The sequence below is a fragment of the Herpailurus yagouaroundi genome, unplaced genomic scaffold (assembly GCF_014898765.1).
Source record: "Herpailurus yagouaroundi ecotype Mexico unplaced genomic scaffold, PumYag 140, whole genome shotgun sequence".
Classification (NCBI taxonomy): domain Eukaryota; kingdom Metazoa; phylum Chordata; class Mammalia; order Carnivora; family Felidae; genus Herpailurus; species Herpailurus yagouaroundi.
Genome location: NW_024412395.1, coordinates 19380778 through 19404709, shown reverse-complemented (window position 1 = coordinate 19404709; position 23932 = coordinate 19380778). Strand labels below are relative to the sequence as shown.

At 43.3% G+C, this 23932-nt stretch overlaps 2 protein-coding genes across 2 annotated transcripts in view; one reads left to right on the top strand and one right to left on the bottom strand.

Moving 5' to 3' along the window:
• Positions 1–13376, top strand: part of LCT (lactase) — a 50681-nt gene extending 37305 nt beyond the window's left edge. Inside the window, exons 10-17 of the mRNA XM_040474952.1 lie at positions 210–500; positions 2906–3104; positions 4406–4608; positions 6666–6775; positions 9387–9521; positions 11123–11346; positions 12155–12382; positions 12988–13376. Of these exons, the coding sequence (XP_040330886.1) occupies positions 210–500; positions 2906–3104; positions 4406–4608; positions 6666–6775; positions 9387–9521; positions 11123–11346; positions 12155–12382; positions 12988–13208 (1611 nt within the window). The 3' untranslated portion in view covers positions 13209–13376. The remainder of the gene's footprint in view (positions 1–209; positions 501–2905; positions 3105–4405; positions 4609–6665; positions 6776–9386; positions 9522–11122; positions 11347–12154; positions 12383–12987) is intronic.
• A 4888-nt stretch (positions 13377–18264) lies between these two features.
• The window catches only part of UBXN4 (UBX domain protein 4), a 43981-nt gene continuing 38313 nt past the window's right edge, over positions 18265–23932 (bottom strand). The window contains exons 11-13 of the mRNA XM_040474951.1: positions 22790–22921; positions 20994–21193; positions 18265–18925 (exon numbers count right to left, since the gene is read on the bottom strand). Of these exons, the coding sequence (XP_040330885.1) occupies positions 18787–18925; positions 20994–21193; positions 22790–22921 (471 nt within the window). The 3' untranslated portion in view covers positions 18265–18786. The remainder of the gene's footprint in view (positions 18926–20993; positions 21194–22789; positions 22922–23932) is intronic.

Below are 23932 nucleotides of genomic sequence, written 5' to 3'. Positions count from 1 at the left end.
AACTGTGAGATGCAGCGTGACACTGCCAGGATGGACACAAAGTGTGTACAGAAAGCTCTAGGAGTCCAAAAATCAGAGGGTGGCCAGAGAAGTTTCTCAGAGGAGGTGACACTGACATGGGTCCTGACTTGCAGCTCCCCCACTGACAGAAAGGAACTTGTGAGGGCTAGACTGCATGACTTAATTTGACCATGTCTTGTCATCTTGAGATCGAAGGTGCGTGGAGAGCAGATGGCAAAGGACTCAGTATTTGGGACACATTTTCTCACACACCGCTGAAGGTTGGAAATGATGACACCGGAGATGTGGCCTGTGACAGTTATCACAAGATTGCTGAGGATGTGGTTGCCCTGCAGAACTTGGCTGTCTCCCACTATCGCTTCTCCATCTCCTGGTCTCGTATCCTCCCGGATGGAACCACAAAATATATCAATGAAGCAGGCCTCAACTACTATGTGCGGCTCATTGACGCGCTGCTGGCTGCCAACATCAAGCCCCAGGTGAGGTTGGGCCCCAGCCAGGGCATTGGTCAAGTCCACATGGGGGAGCCAGCTGGGCCAGGGAGCTCTTTACTGCATAAACAAAATGCTGTTTTTTAGATTCAGTTTTTGAACTATCAATAAATTCACATGATGCAGAATTTAAAAAGCATTAAGAGTCCACAGTGAAGATTTACCTTCAGTCTCTGACCCCAAGCCATCCAGTTCCCCTCCTTACAGGCAGTCACGTTTGCTAGGTTCTCATGTCTGCCTTTTGCAGAGGCCAGTCAGGAGACCTATACATGTGTGCGTGTTTGATCCTTTCCCCTCTTTTTTCCTAACGGTCACGTACATGCAGTTTGATGCTTGCTTTTAACTAATGGTATTTATTTCTTTTTAAAAAATGTTTATTTATTTATTTTGAGAGAGAGAGAGAGAGAGATGAGGGGAGGGACAGAGAGAGGGAGAGAGAAAATCCCAAGCAGGCTCCCCACTGTCAGTGCAGGGTCCAATTCAGGGCTCAATCCCACGAACCGTGAGATCATGACCTGAACTGAAATCAAGAGTCAGACGCTCAATTGACTTAGCCTCCCAGGTACCCCCCTTTTTTTTAAATAGGCTTCATGCCCACTGTGGACCCCAACATCAGGGTTGAGCTCATGACCCGGAGATCAAGACCTGAGCTAAGATCAAGAGTGGAATGCTTAACCAACTGAGCCCTTCACAGTATTTTTTACACGTATTTCCGCAACCATATGTAGCTTCCCTGTTTATTCTTTTTTTAAAAAAAGTTATGTGGAATTGTTTATATCTTACTTCTTGAATTACTTTTCTGTTAATTAACACTCTTCCCTGTGATGTTTCCAATATTTATCATCTTAACCAATGGTGCAATGAGTAACCACAGGCATACATAATTTTGGGTGGCTCTAAGTTTATCTGTAGGCTGTGGTCCTAGGAGCAGAATTGCTGGGGCAAAAGTGCATGTGTTTTGCAGCCAGGAGTTATTTTTTTTAATGTTTTCACTTATTATTTTTGAGAGAGAGAGTGCATGAGCAGGGGAGGGGCAGAGAGAAAGGGGGACAGAGGATCTGAAGTAGGTTCTGCGCTGACAGCAGATGCAGGGCTCGGACTCACAAACCATGAGATCATGACCTGAGCTAAGTCAGACACACAACCGACTGAGCCACCCAGGCCCCCCAGCAGGAGTTATTATGAGTAATAATACAGAAGCTCACTTGAGAGCTGACTTTGCTGTCACCAAAATTTTAAACTTTTACTTGGGAGCCTAAGAACGTGTCTCCTCTTCACCTGGGCCCTATGTGAGAAAGCGCTGGAGGGCGCTCTTCTATGAAGCTGTGTGTTTCCTCTGCTGTACTGGCTGAGATTACATACTGCAGCCAGAACATGATCTCCACATTACCACTTTTTTTCCCCTCCAAATAAAGTACTATCTGGACTTTTTCCCTCATACCGCTAACGTTGTTAGAGCTAACCAGCCACCTAACACTTACTACCATGAATGCTGAGAGAGAAAATGGCCAGGTGGCTGCCCTGAGAGGACAATGAACTTCATTACACATGATTCAGAACTACATCAGAGAGCAAGTAACTCAAGCTCAAACAATCATATAGCCCTTGCAGGCATGGAGACACTGAAGAAAGGAAAAGCGCTGGGCATGGAAAGCTTCAGGGGGGTGTGGATCCTGAATAGAGAGGAGAAGTGGATGGATGGGTGGGCAGGGGAAGGGCATGCCATGCAAAGGGAGAGACTGGGTCTGGGCTAAAGATGGTTAGTGGCCCAGCACAGACTGAAGACAGTGGACATCTGGCTTAGCCAAGATGGGGTGTGTGAGGGCATCAAGGGGAAGGCCAGGGAACAACAAAGGCCACAAGGACATGGCCCGGAGGCCCATCTCCAGCAAAGTGTTCCCAGCTCCACAGGAAGAACTTCCAGATACACTGGATGAAGTTCATGGGGGATATCCCATTATAAGTGAAATGCTTTCATCCTCCTCCTGGAGCCTCAAAGCCTCGCTTAGTACAGTCTATCCAGGCTGATTCTGAAGCCGCAGCATTTCTGATTCCTGACTGCAACCAGAGCAACACTGAAGAGTGGCCAGGGCGGTGGCCACATGACATAGGCCTCACAGTGATTCCATGACATGCAGGTCTTATTGCCTGAGCCCAAGGTCACAGAGCTGGTAGGTGGCAGAGCCGGGACTCACACCCAGGTTTCTCTGATCCAGATGGGAGTCTCATACTTCAACACAGCTCCCCCCGCACCCCCCCCCCCAAAGAACCTGTGAGCTATTTCATGTTTTCATTCATTCTCCGCTTTCTTGGCATTTGTGCTGGTGCACAACAGCACCAGTGATTTCCCATGGAAGTAGGTTGATGGAACTGCCAGTCTTGCTTTTGCACAGGTGACCATTTACCACTGGGACCTGCCCCAGGCACTCCAGGACATTGGAGGCTGGGAGAATGACACCATTGTGCAGCGGTTTAAAGAGTATGCAGATGTGCTCTTCCGGAGGCTGGGAGACAAGGTGAAGTTTTGGATCACTCTGAATGAGCCCTTTGTCATCGCTAACCAGGGCTATGGCTACGGGACATCAGCTCCAGGTAAAGGTTCTAGGCTCAACTTGTCAGCTCTTTGGAGTGTGGTGTTCTTAGTCTCACCAAGACTTGAAATCCCGGAGGCACTGGAAGAGGAGGCCAAGAAAGCCCTGTGGCGGTGCTTTACAATCGATGCCTCTTGTTCAAGGCTGCCTGACAGGCAGCAGGTTTCCCCTTCTGACACCACTTTTTGCTAAATACGGATTTTACATCTCAGTACTCTCCAAATAGCTTCATTTCTTTGTGCTTTTTTTTTTTTGACTTGCCTCAGATGGGAAGCTTCCCGAGATCAGGGACATGGTCTAATCGGTGTAGGGAAGGACTAGTCATCAGGCTGTACAGGTCCACAGTGTGTTTTCTGCAACTTCAAAATCCAAAAGTTTCCAAGAATTGATTTGGCTGATCTGAGCTCATCCTCACTTGAACCAATATAAGGCTGCTCATGGGCATTATCCCACTTAGTGTCAACATTTCTGCTACGGACACATTTGGCTCCTTGATTACAGAGCGCTCTCCTGGGCCCTGCTAGGGTGATGTGTAAACATGTTATAGGCAACTTATTACTTTTCTAAGACACATAAACCTTGTACTTCCAAACCATATGGACCCTAAGGGTTTCGAATAAGGGATTGTGGACCTGTCCTTGTACCTTTAGAACCATCCAGTTTACCTTTTCTTTAGTTCTGAGCTTAAGAAAATAAATTTGTGTTTATGCAATTCCTTAGGATCACATGTAAAAGCTGAAAAGTGCCACAAATCGTTACCACATTTATCTCCCCTTGATCCTTGGTTGGTGCTTTGGTTTACCATTCCTTCAACTTTCTTCAACACATGAGAGGTGACCTTTCTCACAGCATTCGCTCCCAAGGAATCTGTCATCTGCTTCCATCAGCTACATTGTCCAATGCTCCTTCCACTCTAGTTCCCCATCCGCCAGGATGTCAACTCCCAAGGCACATACTTTGCTGGGTAGTTTGGGACATAGCCACTCTCTGGGGGAGACTTATAGAAACCAACATTTACTAAGTGTCTGCTCACCAGACACAGTGCTGCTTGGTGCTTCACATACACGACCTCATTTCCTTCTTACAAGAACTCTCTAGTGCTCACTTTGCCAAGGAGGAGCCTGAAAGACTGAATTACCCAAAGTTACACAGCCAGCAAGTAAGAAGTGAAGCCAGGATTTGAATTTCCTTCCTCCTGACACCCAGACCTACACTCCCCCAAACATAGAGGCCGTCTATAGGCAGAGAGTGATATTCTTGGCCATGTTCATTCTTCATTGACATCCATGTATGTGTTTCCAGGAATCTCCTTTAGGCCTGGCACTGCCCCCTACGTTGTTGGCCACAACCTAATAAAGGCTCATGCTGAGGCCTGGCATCTGTACAATGATGTGTACCGTGCCAGTCAAGGTGGTGTGATTTCCATCACCATCAACAGCGACTGGGCTGAGCCCAGAGACCCTTCCAACCAGGAGGATGTGGAGGCAGCCAGGAGATACGTTCAGGTCTGTTTTTCCTTTGGTCATTGTTATTACTCTTGCTTGTTTTTCCCTCCTGTCGTGAGCTAATGGAAATAGAATTGGATTACAAAACAAAGATTTAGGTTGAGGACCCTGTTTTTCTGTTACCTTATTTTGTGAACTTGAGAAGATCACTTAGCCATTTTTATACCTTAGTTTCCTCATGTATGAAGTAGAGATGACCTATCCATATCATAGGTTTGCTGTGATCAAAGTTCTTTGGGATTGAGTTTTCTTTTAAGTCTTAAAAAGGATTTGTACACGTCCTTGCTGCATGCAACACTGGCTTGAAGGTAACTAACAGAAATGCCATCTCTTCAATCTCTGGTTTGACTGTAGTAGCTGATAGAGCAGGGCTGCAATGTCACACTTCACCTCTAGGTGTCACCATTTAATTTTATTTACTTGGCCTAAGAATTCCTTGAGTAGGGTGTGAAACTCATTAGTGCCCCTGATCTTACAATTCTGAATTTTAACATAAGGACATGCACCTTTGGTCATGAGATTTTGCTCCTAGGAAGTAGAGTCACTCGTAAGCAGTGGACCATCCTTATTTCAGTGTGAGCCCCTAACATGAGAAAAAAGAATAGCATTTGTCAGGGCACAGCTTTTCCCTGGTTCCTGCTTGTGTCTCTGACAAGATTAGAAAGCACCCTCTCCCATGTTTCAGCATCAAAAACAAGGGTCTCTCTCTCTCCACACTGGTCCCCACTTTTTAAAAAAATTTTTTTAACGTTTATTTTTTTGAGACACAGAGAGAGAGAGAGAGAGCATGAACAGGGGAGGGTCAGAGAAAGAGGGAGACACAGAATCCAAAACAGGCTCCAGGCTCTGAGCTGTCAGCACAGAGCCCAAAGCGGGGCTCGAACCCACGGACCGCGAGATCATGACCCGAGCCAAAGTCGGACGCTTAGCCGACTGAGCCACCCAGGCGCCCCTGGTCCCCACTTTTTAGCTCTGTGGAGGAGCCTGCAGACTGCAGCATTCTGAGGGGACAATATGGGTCTTGTTTTGCCAGACTTTTCACAAGAGAAGTTGGTAATAGAGATCAAATTAATGAATGCAAATATGAGCTTAATTTTCCCATTTGTTAGTCAGCTGGGAAAAAAGTCTTGGAACAAAATTAATGCATCCCTCATTTTAGAGTCACAAAACTGGTAAATTAAAGCAATCATTTTTTCTGAAATCAAAACCCTGAACCTCAGGAAATACTAGGCTCTAATCTCATTAGATTGAGCCACTTGTCGGTGAACTGTGATACACACACACCATAGTAAAATCAGCTTCCATGGAAAGGAATGGCTTGTTACCTAGAGTGTGTGAAGCCTCTTTTGCCAGGGTGTGTGTGTTCCAAAGCCTCCTCTCTGAGAATGGAAGCCTGCCCTCACCCCACATTTCAGGCATCAACCAGCAGGTGAGGGGGAGATGGGGAAAGGTCAAAGAAGCCTCTCAGGACCCCAGGATCATAGCATTCGTGTCCCGTATCCTCCCTGAGGGTAAGGATGACCTAGACCCCATTCAAGAAAATAGGTTGAAAAGTTCCCCAAAAGTTGGATTGACTGTGAATCCAAAGCTCATGAAGAATCATCCTTTGCCTTGGGCAGCCAAGAAAGCCTTGAATTTCAGCCCTCCCCAGAAAGTTCTGGTTGATCCTTAGGCAGGATGATGGGGAAGGGCGGGATTTGTGGTAAGAGGACATCCACAGCCTGGAGGCTTCTGGTCTCTCCTGGTCTTCTGTAGCACCTTGCTAAGGGCAGGCAGGCAGGCAGCATCTATTGAGTCCTGAGGCAGTGCTAAGTGAAGTGCGTCGCCCTTCGAGCTGCAGGGGTTGAGAATGCGGCCCTGCCCCCAAAGTGAGAAGATGTGTGGGCATTTAAGCTGGAACGTGCATGCAGCCACAGAGATGCGGGTTTAAGACTGGGCATTGGGGAGACAGGAGGGTGGTTCCAAGGTCAGTGACTTATGGGCAGGGAAGCTGCTGTCTCCAGGTGTGCCCCCCGCACCCCATTAATGCCAGGCTGTCACCCCAACCCCACCTGCAGTTCATGGGAGGCTGGTTTGCACATCCTATTTTCAAGAATGGTGATTACAACGAGGTGATGAAGACACGGATCCGTGACAGGAGCTTGGCCGCAGGCCTCAGCAAGTCTCGGTAGGTCCTGGTGCCCACACGCTCAGCCGGGGAAGGGTCAGGAGGAAGTCTGGTCTGGGATGCTGAACTGAGGCTCCAGGTGGGCAGCTCAGTGTTCAGTGTGTGGCTGTTGGGGTCGGAGAGCTACTGTATCTCTAAGTTTCCCTGATTGCTGGCAAGACCGAACATGATCGTGTATGTGAAGCTTTCAGCCAAGGACAGGGCTTTGCTACGTGTTTGACAAAAGGTAGATGTGATTATTATTCTGCAGAACAGCCAGGAAATGTGTCCCAGGGGCCCCCACTGCTTAGCTACCCTCTCCCTCACTGCAAGGATGAATTTCTCTGTTTACTAGATCATCATGTTACCAGTGAATGTGAGCAGCAGTGGGTGATGGCCAGCCATGTGCTTTTTGTCATTTGGCCAGTAGGTTGTGATGGTTGCACTAAAGATGTGCTACTTCTGGACCACTCCTCTGTCAAGGGAGTAAGAGCAATATCAACACCTAACATTTATCCTTCTGTTGATGCTCTTAGTCCTATTTAAGGAGGAATAAACTGAGGCACAAAGATCATAGCAAGATTACCCAGCTATTGAAGTGATGGAGTTGGGATTTGAAACCAGGCTGACTCCAGGGCCCACCCTCCAGGTTTGAGAGTCATCTGGCTGGGATTAGAGGTGTGTGTGGAGAGGAACGGAGTGACCTGGCTTTATGGGAATGTACCCTCAAACTCCAAGGGAACTTATGTGACCGTGAGCAGGGGAGGCTAAAAGCAATTCAAGAAGCACGAATTCCTAACCTAGCGTGTTCATCTTTCCCTTATGTAGCCCAGCTGTGCAGGTTACACAACCCAGTCCCCATCCACACAATGCACTCCTGACCTGGTGGGGCCAAGCCTGCTGAGCAGGCTGTGCCTAAAGGTCTGATCTGCCAACTCTGGTCTGTAACAAGCAGGTCAGCCCTCCAGTCCATCAACACGACTCTGCTGGGCACTTACTGTGTGCCCAGGTCAGGGTCAGGCCCAGCAAGGTCCACGTGAGGAGAGGCTTCTCAGTCTGGCTCCTCAAGCTGCCGACACGCCAGCAGGGAAGACGGTGACTTGACCACTCCAAGGAGTTCTCTTCCCTAATTTCTTCATGCAAAGAAAACTCAGAAGAGGAGATTGGGCAGGCCGAGTAGGATAAGGAGACTTTGTGGACAAGGGGGGACATCAGTTAAGCCGGGCCTCAACAACGAATAGCGTGTGGGAGAGCAAAGGGTATTCCATCCGAGGGGAAGGGTGTGAGAACTGGCCCAGAGGGAATGAGTGGGGTACCTGCAGCTGAGAGTTGGGGGGACTGGCCCCAGTGGCAGTGGGGGTGGGGGGCAAGGCCACAGAACAGAGGGCCTAGAGGCCAGACACAGGGGCTCAGCGCTGATGCCACAAAGCCTAAGGAGTCACTACTGGTTCCTGGGCAAGAGAGTGAGGGGGGTGAGGGATCTGGGCTTTAATTTTCTCCCAGTGTTTCAGAAACCCCAGTGAGGGAAGGTTTTGATCTACTAGGTTAACAAGGTAGCACAAATCTTAGGATGAAAGTGTCAGGTGCCCAAGAAGGGTCATCTCTAAGCTAGCATCCTAAATTAGCAGCCCCAGTGTTACCCTGTCAGAGTACGTAAGTAATCAGATTCGGCTGAGAGGAATCTATCGGTGCTGCACCCAAATGCATGTTAGTCACATCTTGTAAAAAGTCTCTGAGTACCTACAGTACATGTGGAAAATGCTCCACCAGATGTTAAAAAAAAAAAAATAGTAAAATCATGTGAGCATAAAAGTCTAAGTCTCAAAAGTTCAATAAATTTTAAAAAATATTTCCCCTGCTAATAAGGATGGACTTTGGAGAAAAGAGGCATGCCTAAACAAACCATAACAAAAACAACAGAGAAACTCAGGGCAGATTATGGAAACACAAATTACAAAAGATACTACAACCTTGAGAACATCAAGGATTAGTCTCAAGGGGTGTTATCTCAGACATGTTGTTGATTTCAAAGATAGTAAATATCTTAGATGGTATTTTATCTCAGATGGTAAATATCAAAGTTGCATGTTAATTTCTGAAGTAAATTAAAATGTATCCATGTATGTGTACATGTATGTACATAATGTCCATGGGGGAGAGGGGGTTGACCCTGAAAGGAAGGTTTGTAAAATGGTCACTGGTAGTTGTTTGTTTTGTTTTTGTTTTTTTGAGAGAAAGAGCACAAATAGGGTATGGGCAGAGACAGAAGGGGACAGAGGATCTCTGCTGACAGCAGAGAGCCTGATGCAGTGCTTGAACTCATGAACTGTGAAATCATGACCTAAGCTGAAAGTCAAATGCTCAACCGACTGAGCCACCCAGGTGCCCCAGTCATGCGTATTTTCATTTGGCCAACAGGAAGAGGAGGGTCTTGCAGGTTTATGGTCTGGAGGGAGGAGCCTCAGGTGCTTTCAGCAGCGGCTGGAAGGACCTCTCCTTGCTCCTGAACAGCTGCCCCCCTCGTCACCACCAGGCCTGTAGTTCAGAGTGCTCCCCCAACCCTGCCCCAGGACGTTCTTTTCCCAAAGCATGATGCTCCAGCCCCACACTCTCAATGTCTCCTTCCCACCAGGCTCCCAGAGTTCACGGAAAGTGAGAAGAGGAGGATCAATGGCACTTATGACTTTTTTGGATTCAATCACTACACCACCGTCCTGGCCTACAACCTTGACTATGCCTCTTGGATCTCTTCCTTTGATGCAGACAGGTAAGTTGGCCAACAGGGCACACAGAACTATCTTTGGAGATGACAGCAGGTGCCCCTTTGCCCAGCCTTACTGCACAGCCTCAGAAAGCCGCCTCCTGGTGCCATACACCCTGGGGTTTAAAGAGGAGTCCACTCCTGTGATACTTAATGAAACCTGTCAGTCTGCTAGTAATACCAGCTAGGATTTCCAGGGTGCTTCCCATGGAGACAGACATGCTTGGAGTTTCTTTCAAACGTTATCAAGATTTTGCGATTTTCTTTCCCTTGGTTTGCTTCTACTGTCAAGTTTGTTTCCCTTGCCAGATGTATTTAAGTCAAAATAATAGGTGTTTTTTTCCCTTTTCGGGGTAAAGGTCAAAAGGGTTATCTTTGCCTTATACAGTCACAGTGGAAACATTAGAAAGCAAGGAGAGGTGTATGTGTAGAGGTATATGACCTCTTTTTCTCTTTATAAATATAATATGTAAGTATATATATTATAAACCATGAGTAAGATATAGTTTGGTAGTATTTATACACAAAAATATATTACCAAAAGCCAGTATTATATGTATATACTCTTTTGTTCCTTTTTTTTTTTTTAAAGATTTTATTTTTAATATCCACCCAACATGGGGCTCGAACCCACAACCCTGAGATCAAGAGTTGCACATTCCACCAACTGAGCCAGCCAGGTGCCCCTATTTTATTCCTTTTATAACAAGCATGTTTCCATCAGCTGTGAATCCATCCAGGTTCTTTGAAAACAAACAGCTACAGCCCCACTGCATCCTGCAACCCCCAGAGTCACTTGCTGAGGGGGGCTGAGAACACTCCCTGCTGGTCCCTGTCTGAGCACCCATTGGACTCTTGCTGCCTCATCAGGCCTTGCACTTGGCCCAGGATGAAATGTCCCGGGTCCAGTTTGGCTGAGCAAGATAAATTCAGTTACTGATTAAGACTATGTTTTTGTGTTTTTTTTTTTCTGAAGGATTTGGACACGAAGATCCAAATAATTGGTCCTTATTTGAAATGTATGACTCTGGAGACATTCAAGTTTCTGTGTTTCCCCCAGCAAATGCTCCTTTAGCACAATCTGTTGCCCTCACCTGGCTCATCACTGAAAAGAGGCAGGGTCTTGGGCATCGGAAGCAGGTCCCAGCCTGTCTGCTCCCTGTTGTCATGTCACACACACTGTTGGTGCTTGTGGCCACACCTGTGGTGTTGACTAGATGTAGTTGACTCAGGGGAGCCCATTCTCTCTCCTGACACAGCATTCACATCCCACTGGAGATTGTGATCAGGGAACCCCAGAGACCTTTCACATCTGTTGTGAAGTATGGTCTATTAACAGAGCGCCTACAGAGGGTCTAGTCCATGAGTAGAGACCATTCTCTGAATAGGTGGAAACAGAGCCGACTTGGCCTGTCAAAGCCACACGGGCATTGAGCAGTACAACTAGGAGAATATGAGGCAATTTGACTATTCTAGGTTTAGTTATGATTTTCAAGTCTAGACTAAACCTAAGGCTTTTCTTAGTATAAATCCTGTTTTGTGTTTTGTGCCAAAGGCCTCTTGGGATTTACAAATTGACACCAAATCTCTCGTGTTTGAACCTATAGAGGAGTTGCCTCCATCACAGATCGTTCTTGGCCAGACTCTGGCTCCTTCTGGTTGAAGGTGACACCTTTTGGCTTTAGGAAGATACTGAACTGGATAAAGGAGGAGTACAACAACCCCCTAATTTACGTAACAGAGAATGGAGTGTCTCAACGTGGAGAAACTGACCTCAACGACACTCTAAGGATCTCCTACCTCCGCAGTTACATCAATGAGGCGCTCAAAGGTAGGGCAGGCCTATCCCTTCCTCCATGTGCACCTTTCACTGTTGGAAACACCTGCTAACGTCTGCAGTGAGAGGAGTACTGCACTCATGAGACCCTGTCATGACAGAGAGGCAGTTTCTCACTCCTGCTGGGTTTAAACTTTTCTCTGAGGCTACACTCCGAGTCTTTTCCTTCCTAGATTTAAGCTCAGCAAGCAAACCCAGTAGCCAGATACAGTGAAGCCTGAATTCCTGGCCAGGGTCATTTCCCTGCTGGATCGTCCCTGAACAGCAGCGCTCTGATGAGGGCAGGGGCTAGGAGGAGTAGGCTGGGGGTGGGCGGGGTGTCTGTTGGGTCTGTTCCCCAAGCAGAAGTTTGAGACCCTCAGCTCAGCAGAACCACCTGGGATGGGACTAGGACAAGGGACTATTTAACCCTGAGTCAAAGACACTGAGCACTGCAGCAATAGAAACAAACAGAAAGTCCTATTCCAGTGAAAATCTTTTCCAAGAGCCACTTACTTTCTTTAGGAAGAAGTATTAACACTCTAAGGCACTGCCCAAGACTGGTATCCCCACATGCAGAGAGAGGATCACAGAGGACTCAGCAGGATTAATGTAGTCTACCCATGTTCCTGACTCCCGTTCAGGGCTGAGCCTTTCTAGAAACATGCTGATGGCTCTGTAGGTCCATCCACAGAGGACCTGCACCTGCAAGTGGGGACTGTGGGCGAGTCGCGGGCAGGCATGGCTTTTGTAGGCCGGGCGGAATGGTGTCCTGTAATACAAAAGGAAGGAAGCTCATGCCGTGGTCTCTGCATTTAAGCAGCTGTGCAGGATAAGGTGGACCTTCGAGGATACACGGTTTGGAGTGTGATGGACAATTTTGAGTGGGCCACAGGCTTCGCAGAGAGGTTTGGTCTGCATTTTGTGAACTACACGGACCCTTCTCTGCCAAGGATCCCCAAAGCATCAGCCAAGCTCTTCGCCTCTATAGTCCGGTGCAACGGCTTCCCTAACCCTGCAGTGGGGCCACACCCTTGTCTCCAGCCAGAAGGTGAGATGTGGCTCGGGGAGGGACTAAAGCCAGAGGGTTAGTGGGGCTTTTTGGTCTATTTTCTTCTACCCTCCTGCCTTTCCATTCCCCTCATTCATTCGACCAGTTTTTTTTTTTTTTTTAATACTTCAGACATTCTTAGGATGGAACAAAGGAACTCAGGGTTAATGTTACCTAGAAAGTAGGCCCTGGTCTGGGAAGAGCAGGTCTAGATTCTTGTCCCAGCCCTACCACTAACTGTGTCGAGACCTTAGGCAAGAAACGAGGCACATGCCACCAGGTTGACATGAGAATCTAATACAATGACTGCAAACAGTGCCTGGCATGATGTAGAGGCCCAATATTTGATGACTGAAAAAGCATAAGTTACTATAGAAAAGAAAGAGATAAGTATCCATTTTAATTGTTCACAGATTTTTAAAAAATACAAGTACTTCATTCAGAGGTTCAGTAACTCAGTGAAAGGGACGCATCCCATCACCTCAGCAATGTGCTCACTCTGGATACCTGTGTGACTTATCTATTCCAAGGATCTAGCTTGTGCTTAATAAAGGTTAACACTGATCTGATGACTACATCATCTGCCCTTTGTTGTCCTCTCCTAGATGCTGGACCTACCGTCAGCCCCATTCAGGAGGAGGAAGTTCAGTTCCTGGGGTTAACACTAGGTGTGACGGAAGCCCAAACAGCTTTGTATGTACTCTTTTCTCTTGTGATTCTTGGCGTCTGCTGTGTGACATTTCTGTCATACAAGTACTGTAAGCGCTCCAAGCAAGGGAAAACACAACCAGGCCAACAGGAATTGAACACTCTTTCTGCATTCTGACCCATGAGTTCCCACCTACTCCAGTTCTGCAAAACAAATCTAGTTTGTATGCCTTCGCTGCCCACAAAACTCCCTAGGATCTTCTGCCCATAGCAGACTTCTTCATGAAGGCCTTCTGCACTGTTGGAGACTAATCTTGAAGGCTCTCTAGTCCCTAATGAAAATGGAAATATCTGCATCCTGTCCCAGTATCAGGAATTCATTAAGGTATTGAAGACCCTGAGCCATGCAGAGGTGCAGGCACTGAACTCATCTGGTGGGTCTGTGAGCCACTTAATTTAACTGGGCTGTTTTAAGGTTCAGAAACTTTAAAGGTGGAAATATGAGTAAAAACTAGAGCAGTCCTTTAAACAAGAAATCAACTCCACTGTGTAGATGGACTCCAATGTCATCTCCTGCCCTGTCTTCAGACTCCCTCTCAGCCTCATACCTTGTGTTGCTCAGAAAAGAAAAATGGTACTGTGAGCTGTGTCCTAGGTCCTATGGCTGCTTCTCCTTGAGAGGGGAGGTTCCACAGAAGGTATGCAGTCACACAAGCTCTCTGGGGCTTCTAAGCTTTTCCACCAGATCAAGGCTTTCTGCTTACATTATATATTCCACTGGCAGAGACCCTAACATACAAAAAAAGATGACCTCTGAATGATCCTTTATCCCCATCATAGCCACCTTTTTGTCTTTCTTGTCTCTCCCCTGTCCAGGACTACTTCTAAGGACCCAAGTATGGCTTACAAGGCCCAGGTGATCTGCCCTCAGTTCACTTAGCCTGTTTCCTTTCTTCCTCTCTCAGTCTGTGATAATTCTGAACCTCGTGTAAGTCCTTGACTAGCTCATCTTCCTTTGTGTATTTGCAAATAGCATTCTTCTCCCTAGGATGCCCTTTCTCCTGAAATGCCTTTAAGTCTCAGTGCAAATAATGCATTTTTCCCTCAGCACAGCTTCCCTGAATCCCCAAAACACTTCTCCCTTTACTTGGCTTGTAAATACCCCCTATTACAGCTAGTCCATGTTATGCTGGATATGCATATTTCTCTACTCTCAGCTTCTTGAGGATAAAGGACCATGTCTCACTGTCTCTAGCAAGCACATTTTGGAGATCAGGCATAGAAAGCACACCTGATCCTTTTGTGTGTTTATTTACAAAACACACCCAGAGTAGTGGTGGGAGTACAGGAAGATGTGGTCTTTATCAGTTCTCCTCAAATATGCTAATAATAATAAGATAATCTCAGTATAGAATACTTTAAAACCTATTTGGTCTATACATTCTTTCTAGATATCTTGGAGAATGTTATTTAAAAATAAAGTGTGGTTTTCAACTAGATTTAAAAAAGTGATTACGGGATGGCCTGGCTGGCTTGGTTGGTAGAGCATGCAACTCTTGATCTCAGGGTCATGAGTTGAACCCCACATGTGGGGTGGAGTCTACTTTAAATAAATAAATAAATAAATAAATAATAAATAAATAAATAAATAAATAAGTGATCATACCTGAAATTTTGTTTCTTGTAGGCATTCTTTCCCTGAATTTGGTGTATCCGTAGAAAATTCCTATCCAATGTTTCACTGCCAGGGGCCCCAACCTGACAATTTGTGGTATACAAGCATTTTTCTCCGAGGGTAAAGACGGTTCTAAAACTGATATTAAAAATACTTCTTAGGCAGAAAGACTCAGTATTATATAAGTGGTCAATTATATCTAAATCTTAAATTCAGTGTTACTTTTTTGGGGACAAAAAATGTATAAAGAGCCAGAATAATCTGGGCAAAAAAAGAATACCAAAACATTATGAAGTTAGTTGTCAAAAACAGCTTGGTAGCAGAGGGAGAAAAGAGCAACAGAAGAAGAGAGTATATAATAAACCAACTACACGTGAGCATTAAGTACATGACAACGATGGCATGCCACATTAGGGGGGGAAATGGGAGTAGTTCATAAATGGTGGTGGGGTCAAGAGGTTAGCTCCTGAGGATGTTAGCCACAGGGAAGGCTAGCAGAATACTAGGACAGCTGGGTGATTTTTTTTAAATTAATTTTTAAAGAAAGGTATTGATAAGCAAGACTTAGGACCCAGAGACCATCAAGAAAAACACCGATAAATCTGATCACATGAATATTGTGGCAAAAACTTAACAACCAACATACTCGTCAAAAGATAAAAGAGGGAATAATATTTATAGCATATGCTAGACAAAGGGCTATTTTTCCTTATATACACGGAATTTTTAAAAATCAATGAAGATGAAAAAATAAAAATTGGCAAATACAGGCATTTCTCAGAAAATTGAAGTAACCAATATTAAAAGATGTCCCACCTCATTTGTGATCAACACAATGCATATAATTTTTCATCTACCACGGATAAAGATGAAAAAGTGTAACAGTGTTGGTAAGAATGTGGGGAAATCAACATTCTCAGTCACTGCTGGTGGGAGGCTAAATTCCAAGAACCTTTAAAGAAGGCAATCTGGCAGCATCACTTACAATTCAAAATTACAAATACTCAATGACTCAATTATCCAAACATATCCTACAGATATATTTTCACAGCTAAGAAGACAGATACCGTCCCAAAGATGCTCACTATAGCAATATTTCTAATAGAAAAACAAAAACAAAACCCTGTAATAACCAATGGATGCCACCAGAAAATGGATGGTTAAGTTAGCATATATTTATAAGTAAGCTGCTACGCAGCGATTAATAATGAGAATGAGGTAGTTATGTGTTGACAGGGAAAAGATCTTCAAGACTGTGTAAGTAAAGGAGCAAGATACAGAACATATAATATTGTTACAAAATAAAGATCACATTATTTGCTTGTATATGCATAAAGTTTTTCTGTAGATTACAAAATGTGACTAGAGGTTACCTCTGGGGAATAGGACTGGGGGTAAGATGCAAGGAAAGATACTACATTTTCATCTTACAGCCTTCTATATACTGTTTTGAATTTTTTTACCAAATACACTTTTTAAAATATAAAACTGAGGAGGGATCCTCCTACTCAAAGATAATGAACCATTCTTTTATGTGTTTCTCTGAGATCTATATTGAACTTTTTTCAAGGCAAACTGACCTGAGATACTCCAAGTTTCTATAAGTATATTTCTAATAGTTACTAGCAGGGTCACACCCATTTGAAAGATTTTGGTTTTTTAAAATCACGTATTGCTATATATTAAGATTACAAACCTTTACTCCAATGGGATGCTTAGTGGAAATTTTTCTTTTTTCAACCTCACTTTTTAAGTTATGCAAGTAATACGATCATTGCAGAAAATCAGAAAATCATGAAAACCTACTAGGGTGCAAAAAGAATTAAAAGCACATAGAACACTCCTACTATTGTTAATGTTTGTCTGTTTTCTTTACATTATGTTAATATGTGTACTGTCTATTTCAAAGCTGAGATCACAACATACCTACAACTCTGTATTCTGCTGTTTTCTCCTAACACATAACAGGTACTCAATGACTATACAGATGTTACACTGAATTGATAAATATTGTACCATTTATCCTTATCAAAAGTTAATTATTTCTGCACAAGGCATTTAGTTGGTATAAGACTTAATGAGTATGTGTCTACCTAAACTTTGTCTACATTTATGATCATTCCTTAGAAAACCTGATCAAGGAATTTGAAACATTTAAGGTGCCGATGTTTTCCAGAAAGTGTATAACCAGTCTTCATTCTTCCCAACATGACTGCCTGGCTGTTTCCTTGACAACAGTATTACCATTTTTACAACTAACTGTATTTCATAGGTAAAAAACAAAATTTTCTAAGAATATTTCTTCCTCCCATTACAAAATTAAGTCAGTCTGTATCTTCACTCAAAAGCACTGACTTCTAGTCTAAAAATGGAAGGTTAAAAAAAGAACTGTCAAGTGTACTCTCTTTTTCAAATATCATGAATTTAGTGCTCTCTAATACCAAAAACATAGGGATGAATTATCATATAAGTCAGGTTAAGAATCTCTTTAAAATTCTGGGGCGCCTCGGTGGCTCAGTCGGTTAAGTGTCCAACGTTGGCTCAGGTCATAATCTTGCAGTTCGTGAGTTTGAGCCCCGTGTCAGGCTCTGCACTGACAGCTTGGAGCCTGGAGCCTGCTTTGGATGCTGTGTCTCCCTATTTCCACCCCTCCCCGGCTCACTCTCTCCCTCAAAAATAAACATTAAACAAACAAACAAAAAAAGAATCTCTTTAAAATTCTTAAGAATAACCAGGGGTGCCTGTGTGGCTCATTTTGGTTGAACTTCCACCTCTTGATTTTGGCTCAGGTCATGTTCTCACAATTCATGGGTTCAAGCTCCCATGTCAGGCTCTGCATTGATAGCATGGAGCCTGTGTCTGCTTGGGAATTCTCTGTCTCCCTCTCTCTGCTACTCCCCCACTCACTTGTGTGTACACTTACTCACAAATAAACGTAAAAAAATATTTTAAAAAATTCTTAAGAATAACTAAATGAGGGGTGCCTGGGTGGTTGGCTCAGCTGGACCTCTCAATTTCAGCTCAGGTCATGATCTCATGGTTTGTTGGATGGAGCCTCATGTGGGGTGTCTGTGATGACACCACAGAGCCTGTTTGGGATCCTCTCTCTTTCTCTCTGCCACTCCCCCAATCATGCTCATTCTCTCTCAAAATAAATGAACTTAAAAAAAAAAAACTGAGGAAAAGGCCTATCTTTATTCCATACTTCTTGTCCTACAGAGGTACTTTAGATCTGTGAAATTTGTCCAGAGCAAAACTTCACAATAAAGGTGAGAGACTAGTTGTAATTTAAGAGCTGTTTTGCATCTGATGAGAACATGGAAGGTAACATTAAGCAAACAACGTGATGGCTCACTGACAGGATGGACACTAACACGGCATCAACATTTATCAGAAAATTTCTTCCTTCACTGATAATTAAAGTAGGGTGGTCATAGCTACTTTCCCAACTTAGCTCCAGGGCAGTACTGGCGGGAAAAACTCACACACGTGATCTCAAGAGATCCCTCCATGACAAAAAGATGCTAAGATACCAAAACTTAAAGCAAAACTAAAATCATTTCGATTTTTGGAAAAGATTTTTTTATTCAGTGTTTAAGATTAAAAACTACAAGATTTTGCTTGCAGCTGATGAGCAAAAAGAGAAAAATTAAACATAAATTATCATCTGATTGACTAGTTAAAATGCTCTGACCCAGAGTCAAATTACTCAGTGACATACCAGTTACTTGGTGTGGACTTAGAAGTTCTGGAGCAAAACAGCTTTAAACAAAACGCATCATCTGACAGCATAGGGCTAATGGGTATATGAAATACTGAGTAAGAAAGCTGATAAAGGGAGGCTGTGGCAGACCTTTTGATTCTTTTAGGCTTCTAGCAGTTGGTTACCATACGCAAGGACAGTTATTTCATCTCCTGACTTGTCTGAGGAGTTAAACAACTTTAACCCACTAAGCAGGGATAGAGAGACATTTTATAGACCAGTTGGAAAAGGAAAAAGCAGTCCACTTCTCCAGTAGAATTTTAGTTGAATTAAATCATAAGAGAAACAATGATTATTGCACATACAGTACTTGTCACACTACATCTGTTGAGTAGAGTTTCCATTCCAAGTGTTGTTTTCATCTTCACCATCATCTTGAGTCCTCAATCTGTAGATCTTCCCCTCCTTTTTAAAATCTTCTCCCCGTTTCTCCAGCACTCTTTTCCTGACTGGTTCCCTAATGTAAGAGGGACAAAAGAGAAGGCAAAATGAAAGTGAAAACAACAATAATACAAAACTGTTTCCTTTAAACTTCCATTAGTACAGGCAGCTGTATTTTAAGGAAAGTCCATGGGAGCTGAAAAAATAATTTTAAAGAACAAAAATAAAAGCCCACACAGCAAGCTGTGCTACATAATAGTAATTCAGGATTAAATGGTTCTACTCATTGCTCAGTAACAGTTCTAAAAGTCAGGACTAATAAGACCTAGTCTGAATGCTGTTCCCAGTCTAGAGAAGGACTTCCCGGTATCCACATTTGAGTGATGTATTAAGGATATAACTGGTCTTTCTAATAGTTATAACAGAAACTAAGATAAAGGCTGAACCAGCCCAATGCCAGTATTTACATAAATCTTCATCTAGAGAGTCAACAGGACATGAGACTAAGGATTCTCCTTACTGATGGCACACAGAGGCAAGGATTTTCATTACTAATTACAGAGGATTGGCGCATTTGCTATAATGCCTATTAATGGCTTAACAGTATAGTGTTTAAGAACAACAGATAGTAATTATAATAAATCATGCTATAACTTACTAGAAAAGCTATAATCCCAACTTCTAGGAAAATATTTCCTGTTAACCTGTTTCAAATATGCAGAATCTTCAACAGAGATATAAGCTAAAACCATTAGTGGTTAGAATTACCATTCTAACCCTGGCCATCAGCAATAAAAAGTAAGGCCTCTTGGTTAAGGGACTAGTTGAAAATAATTCTCTGAAGAAGGGACTGTTTTCAAGTGAATATCATTTCCTCAGTTTGATTTTTCTCTGAATGACCCAGAGAAGACAGGGAGCAGATCAAAGAACCACCAGGGCTTAAAATTATCTGAAGCACAATGACACCTCTAAAAAAACAATGTATGAGGAGCACCAGAGTGGCTCAGTCAGTTAAGCTTCCAACTCTTGATTTTGGCTCAGGTCATGATTTCGTGGTGGTGAGAATGAACCCTGCATTGGGCTCTGTGTTGGGTATGGATTCTCTCCCCCTCTGCCCCTTCCCCATTCGTGCTGTCTCTTTCTCTCTCAAAAAAAAAAAAAAAAAAAAAAAAAAAGGAACTGAATAAATGAAATACTAAAACCAACAGAGGTGGAATTGATTTTGGTGGAGTAGGCTTTAGAAAGACAGCTGACGGTCAGAGTGGCTAAAATGAACAAATCAGGAGACCACAGATGCCAGAGAGGATGTGGAGAAACGGAAACCCTCTTGCACTATTGGTGGGAACACAAACTGGTGCAGCCGCTCTGGAAAAGTGTGGAGGTTCCTCAAAAAATTAAAAATAGATCTACCCTATGACCCAGCAATAGCACTGCTAGGAATTTACCCAAGGGATATAGGAGTGCTGATGTATAGGGGCACTTGTACTCCAATGTTTACAGCAGCACTTTCAACAATAGCCAAACTATGGAAAGAGCCTAAATGTCCATCAACTGACGAATGGATAAAGAAGATGTAGTTTATATATACAATGGAATACTACTTGGTAACGAGGAAGAATGAAATCTGGCCATTTGCAGCAATGTGGATGGAACCAGAGAGTATTAAGCTAAGTGAAATAAGTCAAGAAGAGAAAGACAGATCCTGTATGTTTTCACTCATATGTGGATCCTGAGAAACTTAACAGAAGACCATGGGGGAAGGGAAGGGAGGGGGGAAGTTAGAGAGGGAAGGAGGCAAACCATAAGAGACTCTTAAATACTGAGAACTGAGGGTTGATGGGGAGTGGGAGGGGAAAGTGGGTGATGGGCATTGAGGAGGGCACCTGTTGGGATGAGCACTGGGTGTTGTACGGAAACCAATTTGACAATAAATTATATACAAAAAAAAAAAAAAAAAAAAAGAAATACAGCTGAGAAACTCAGGTAGTGAGCTTCCCAGGAAAGATGACAGAGTAAAACTTCAGAACATTTAGGGTTTTTTCTCTAAGTAGAAAGATGGCCGATTACCCATAACAAAAGTGTTCATTTTGAATAAGGTACTGGGCATTACTAACACATTTAGCAAATGGGGTAAACACAGATACCTTTTCTCTGAGTTGCTAGATGAAGCAAGGTTTGAGGGTTCCGATGCCGCTGCTCTCACAGAAGTCTGTGCAGGAGGGTTACTAAATAAGAAGTTGCTAATCAATCTCCAGATGGCAAGGAATGGGTAAAGGACTGTCCCCAACAACGTCCAAAAGTCTCCACTGGAAGAATGTACCATGGATGTAGTTGGTCTTCCTGCCTAAAAATTAATGAATCAATCTCAATAAAGACTACATGAGCCCCATCACGTCACACTCAAGGTTCTAGATGAATCTTTATCTGGAAAAGGAAAGTCTCGTTGATTTTAGTTTACTGTAAACAGTTAAAATTACTATCTTCTGCTGTTTTTCAGGTGTATATTTTATATAAACTACTGGGAACTCCAAGAGCTGTTTTTTAAAGGAGTAATCACTACAGTGAAACTAGAAAGTAGTTCTTGAAGCAATTATTTTTATAAGAACTAAACTTTGTAATGAAATTAACAACTTTGGAAGGAGAAGTCTTCCTTGATGATTAAAAAAAAGAGGGAAAGGCTTCAACAAAACCTCAGTGAATACAATAAATCCTGATTACTGGAAGGTTGTTTTAGGTGTGGAGTTCTGGTTCAGAACCAGGAAAACTATCCTAATCAAAATATAGAAGACCCAGGCTCTCATACCATCTCTGGCACTTAGGGGATGCCTTGGCAAAATCATTTAAACTTTCTGAGTCTCGGGTGCCTGGGTGGCTCAGCTGGTTGGGCATCTGACTCTTGATTTCCGCTCAGATCATGATCTCATGGTTCATGGGATCGAGCCCCACCTCCAGCTCTGCACTGACAGCATGGAGCCTGCTTGGGATTCATTCTCTCTCTCCCTCTCCCTCTCCCTCCCTCCCTCCCTCTCTCTCTCTCTCTCCCCCCTCCCTCCCTCCCTTTCTCTTTGTCCCTCCCTCACTCTCTCTCTGAAAAGAAACATTTTTTAAAAATTAAAAAAAGCGGGGCGCCTGGGTGGCGCAGTCGGTTGAGTGTCCGACTTCGGCCAGGTCACGATCTCGCAGTCCGTGAGTTCGAGCCCCGCGTCGGGCTCTGGGCTGATGGCTCAGAGCCTGGAGCCTGTTTCCGATTCTGTGTCTCCCTCTCTCTCTGCCCCTCCCCCGTTCATGCTCTGTCTCTCTCTGTCCCAAAAATAAGTAAATGTTGAAAAAAAAAAAATTTTTTTTTTAAAAAATTAAAAAAAGAACTTTCTGAGCCTCTTTGCTTCATCAGAGATTAAAACACTGTTATGAGGATCAAATGTGATTTATATGTTTAAAAAATTAATGTTATTTTTATGTCAAAATAAAATCTTTTTTAAAAAACTTGGTAAACAGCCAAATCATACATAAATAAAAGACACTAAATCTGGGGCGCCTGGCTGGCTCAGTCAGAGGAGTGACTCTTGATCTTGGGGTCATGACTTTGGGCTCTATATTGGGTGCAGAGATTACTTAAATAAACTTAAAAAAAAGCACCACTAACTCTATTCATTAGACAGATACGCTGCATTTTCTTCTCCTACTGGTCATTTCATTTATATACATGAAAACAGATGAAGAAAAAGAAAAACTAAAATTTATTTATTTAGTGTCTCACTAGCAGTACAAATATAAAATGCACAGGTTAACAGAACAATAAATTGACCTAACATTTTTGGATAATGTGAATTTAATTATCCATAGTACATCTTTCATGTTCCCTTCTGCTAATTATAAGAAATGATCAAAAGTAGGACAAATGGGATTTAAAGATAGAAAAAATATGTATGTATATACATACTGGCAACAGTACCACTGAAGCACTTGGGGCAAGTTCCAAATCCAGTAATTTCTTTTTATAATCTTCTTTGGTAAATTCCCTCCTGGGAAACATAGTTGCTAGTGAAAAATTACCATAAGTGTTGCCGACAGTCTGTAACATAACAATAAGTTTAAAACCTTACAAAGGTGCCCTTTTAAAGTAAGATATTACATAGCCATATGCATCCAAAATGACTGCTATAATTCAAATTACCTTAATTTTAAAGTTCATTCAAATGTAAACTCAAAAAAACTTTATAAAAACTTTGTGCTTTAACAAGTAGCTGAAAGCCAGCAAATCCTAATAGTACCTAAAAGCTTTTACAACTCAAAAATGACCACAAAATAGCAAGAATATAGTTCCTAAAATAGGGGTGCCTGGGTGGCTCAGTTGGTTGGTTAAGTGTCCAATTCTTGACTTCAGCTCAGGTCACGATCTCACAGCTCTTGAGTTCAGTCCTGCATCAGGTTCCGCACTGGTGGCTTGGTGCCTGCTTGGGATTCTTTGTCCCTCCCCCAACTGCCTATGTGTGCCTGCTCTCTCTCTCTCTCTCAAAATAAATAAAATAGGGGCACCTGGGTGGCTCAGTCAGTTAAGCTTCTGACTTGATTTTGGCTCAGGTCACAATCTCATGGTTCATGGGTTTAAGCCCATCGTTGGGCTCTGAGCTGACAGTGTGGAGCCTGCTTGTGTCTCCCTCTCTCTCTGCCCCTTCCCCACTCATGACCTTGTTCGCTCTGCCAAAAAACAAACATTTAAAAATAAATTTAAAAAAAACCCACCTAAATAAAGTGAATAAAAATGGACAATTATATATCTCTTTTAAATACTGCTGCAGTTTGCCATTAGTTTTCACTATACTTTGGCAAACTTCTATTACTCTCTCCAATATACATCTGCATTCCCTATTAAAAATTTGGAATAGTCCAGAGCTTTCCTCATATACAGAACATGAGTTTCACCTCTTCCTTATCTCAAAAAGTAAATGGTCTATAGTCAATTCATGCTACATATACATTCCCAGAACCAGGAACCTACGCTGGGCAGCACTGCAATCACCTTCATCATTTTAAGTCCCCTCTACTTGTAAAATCTGTACTTGTAAAATCTCTCTCCCTAGAA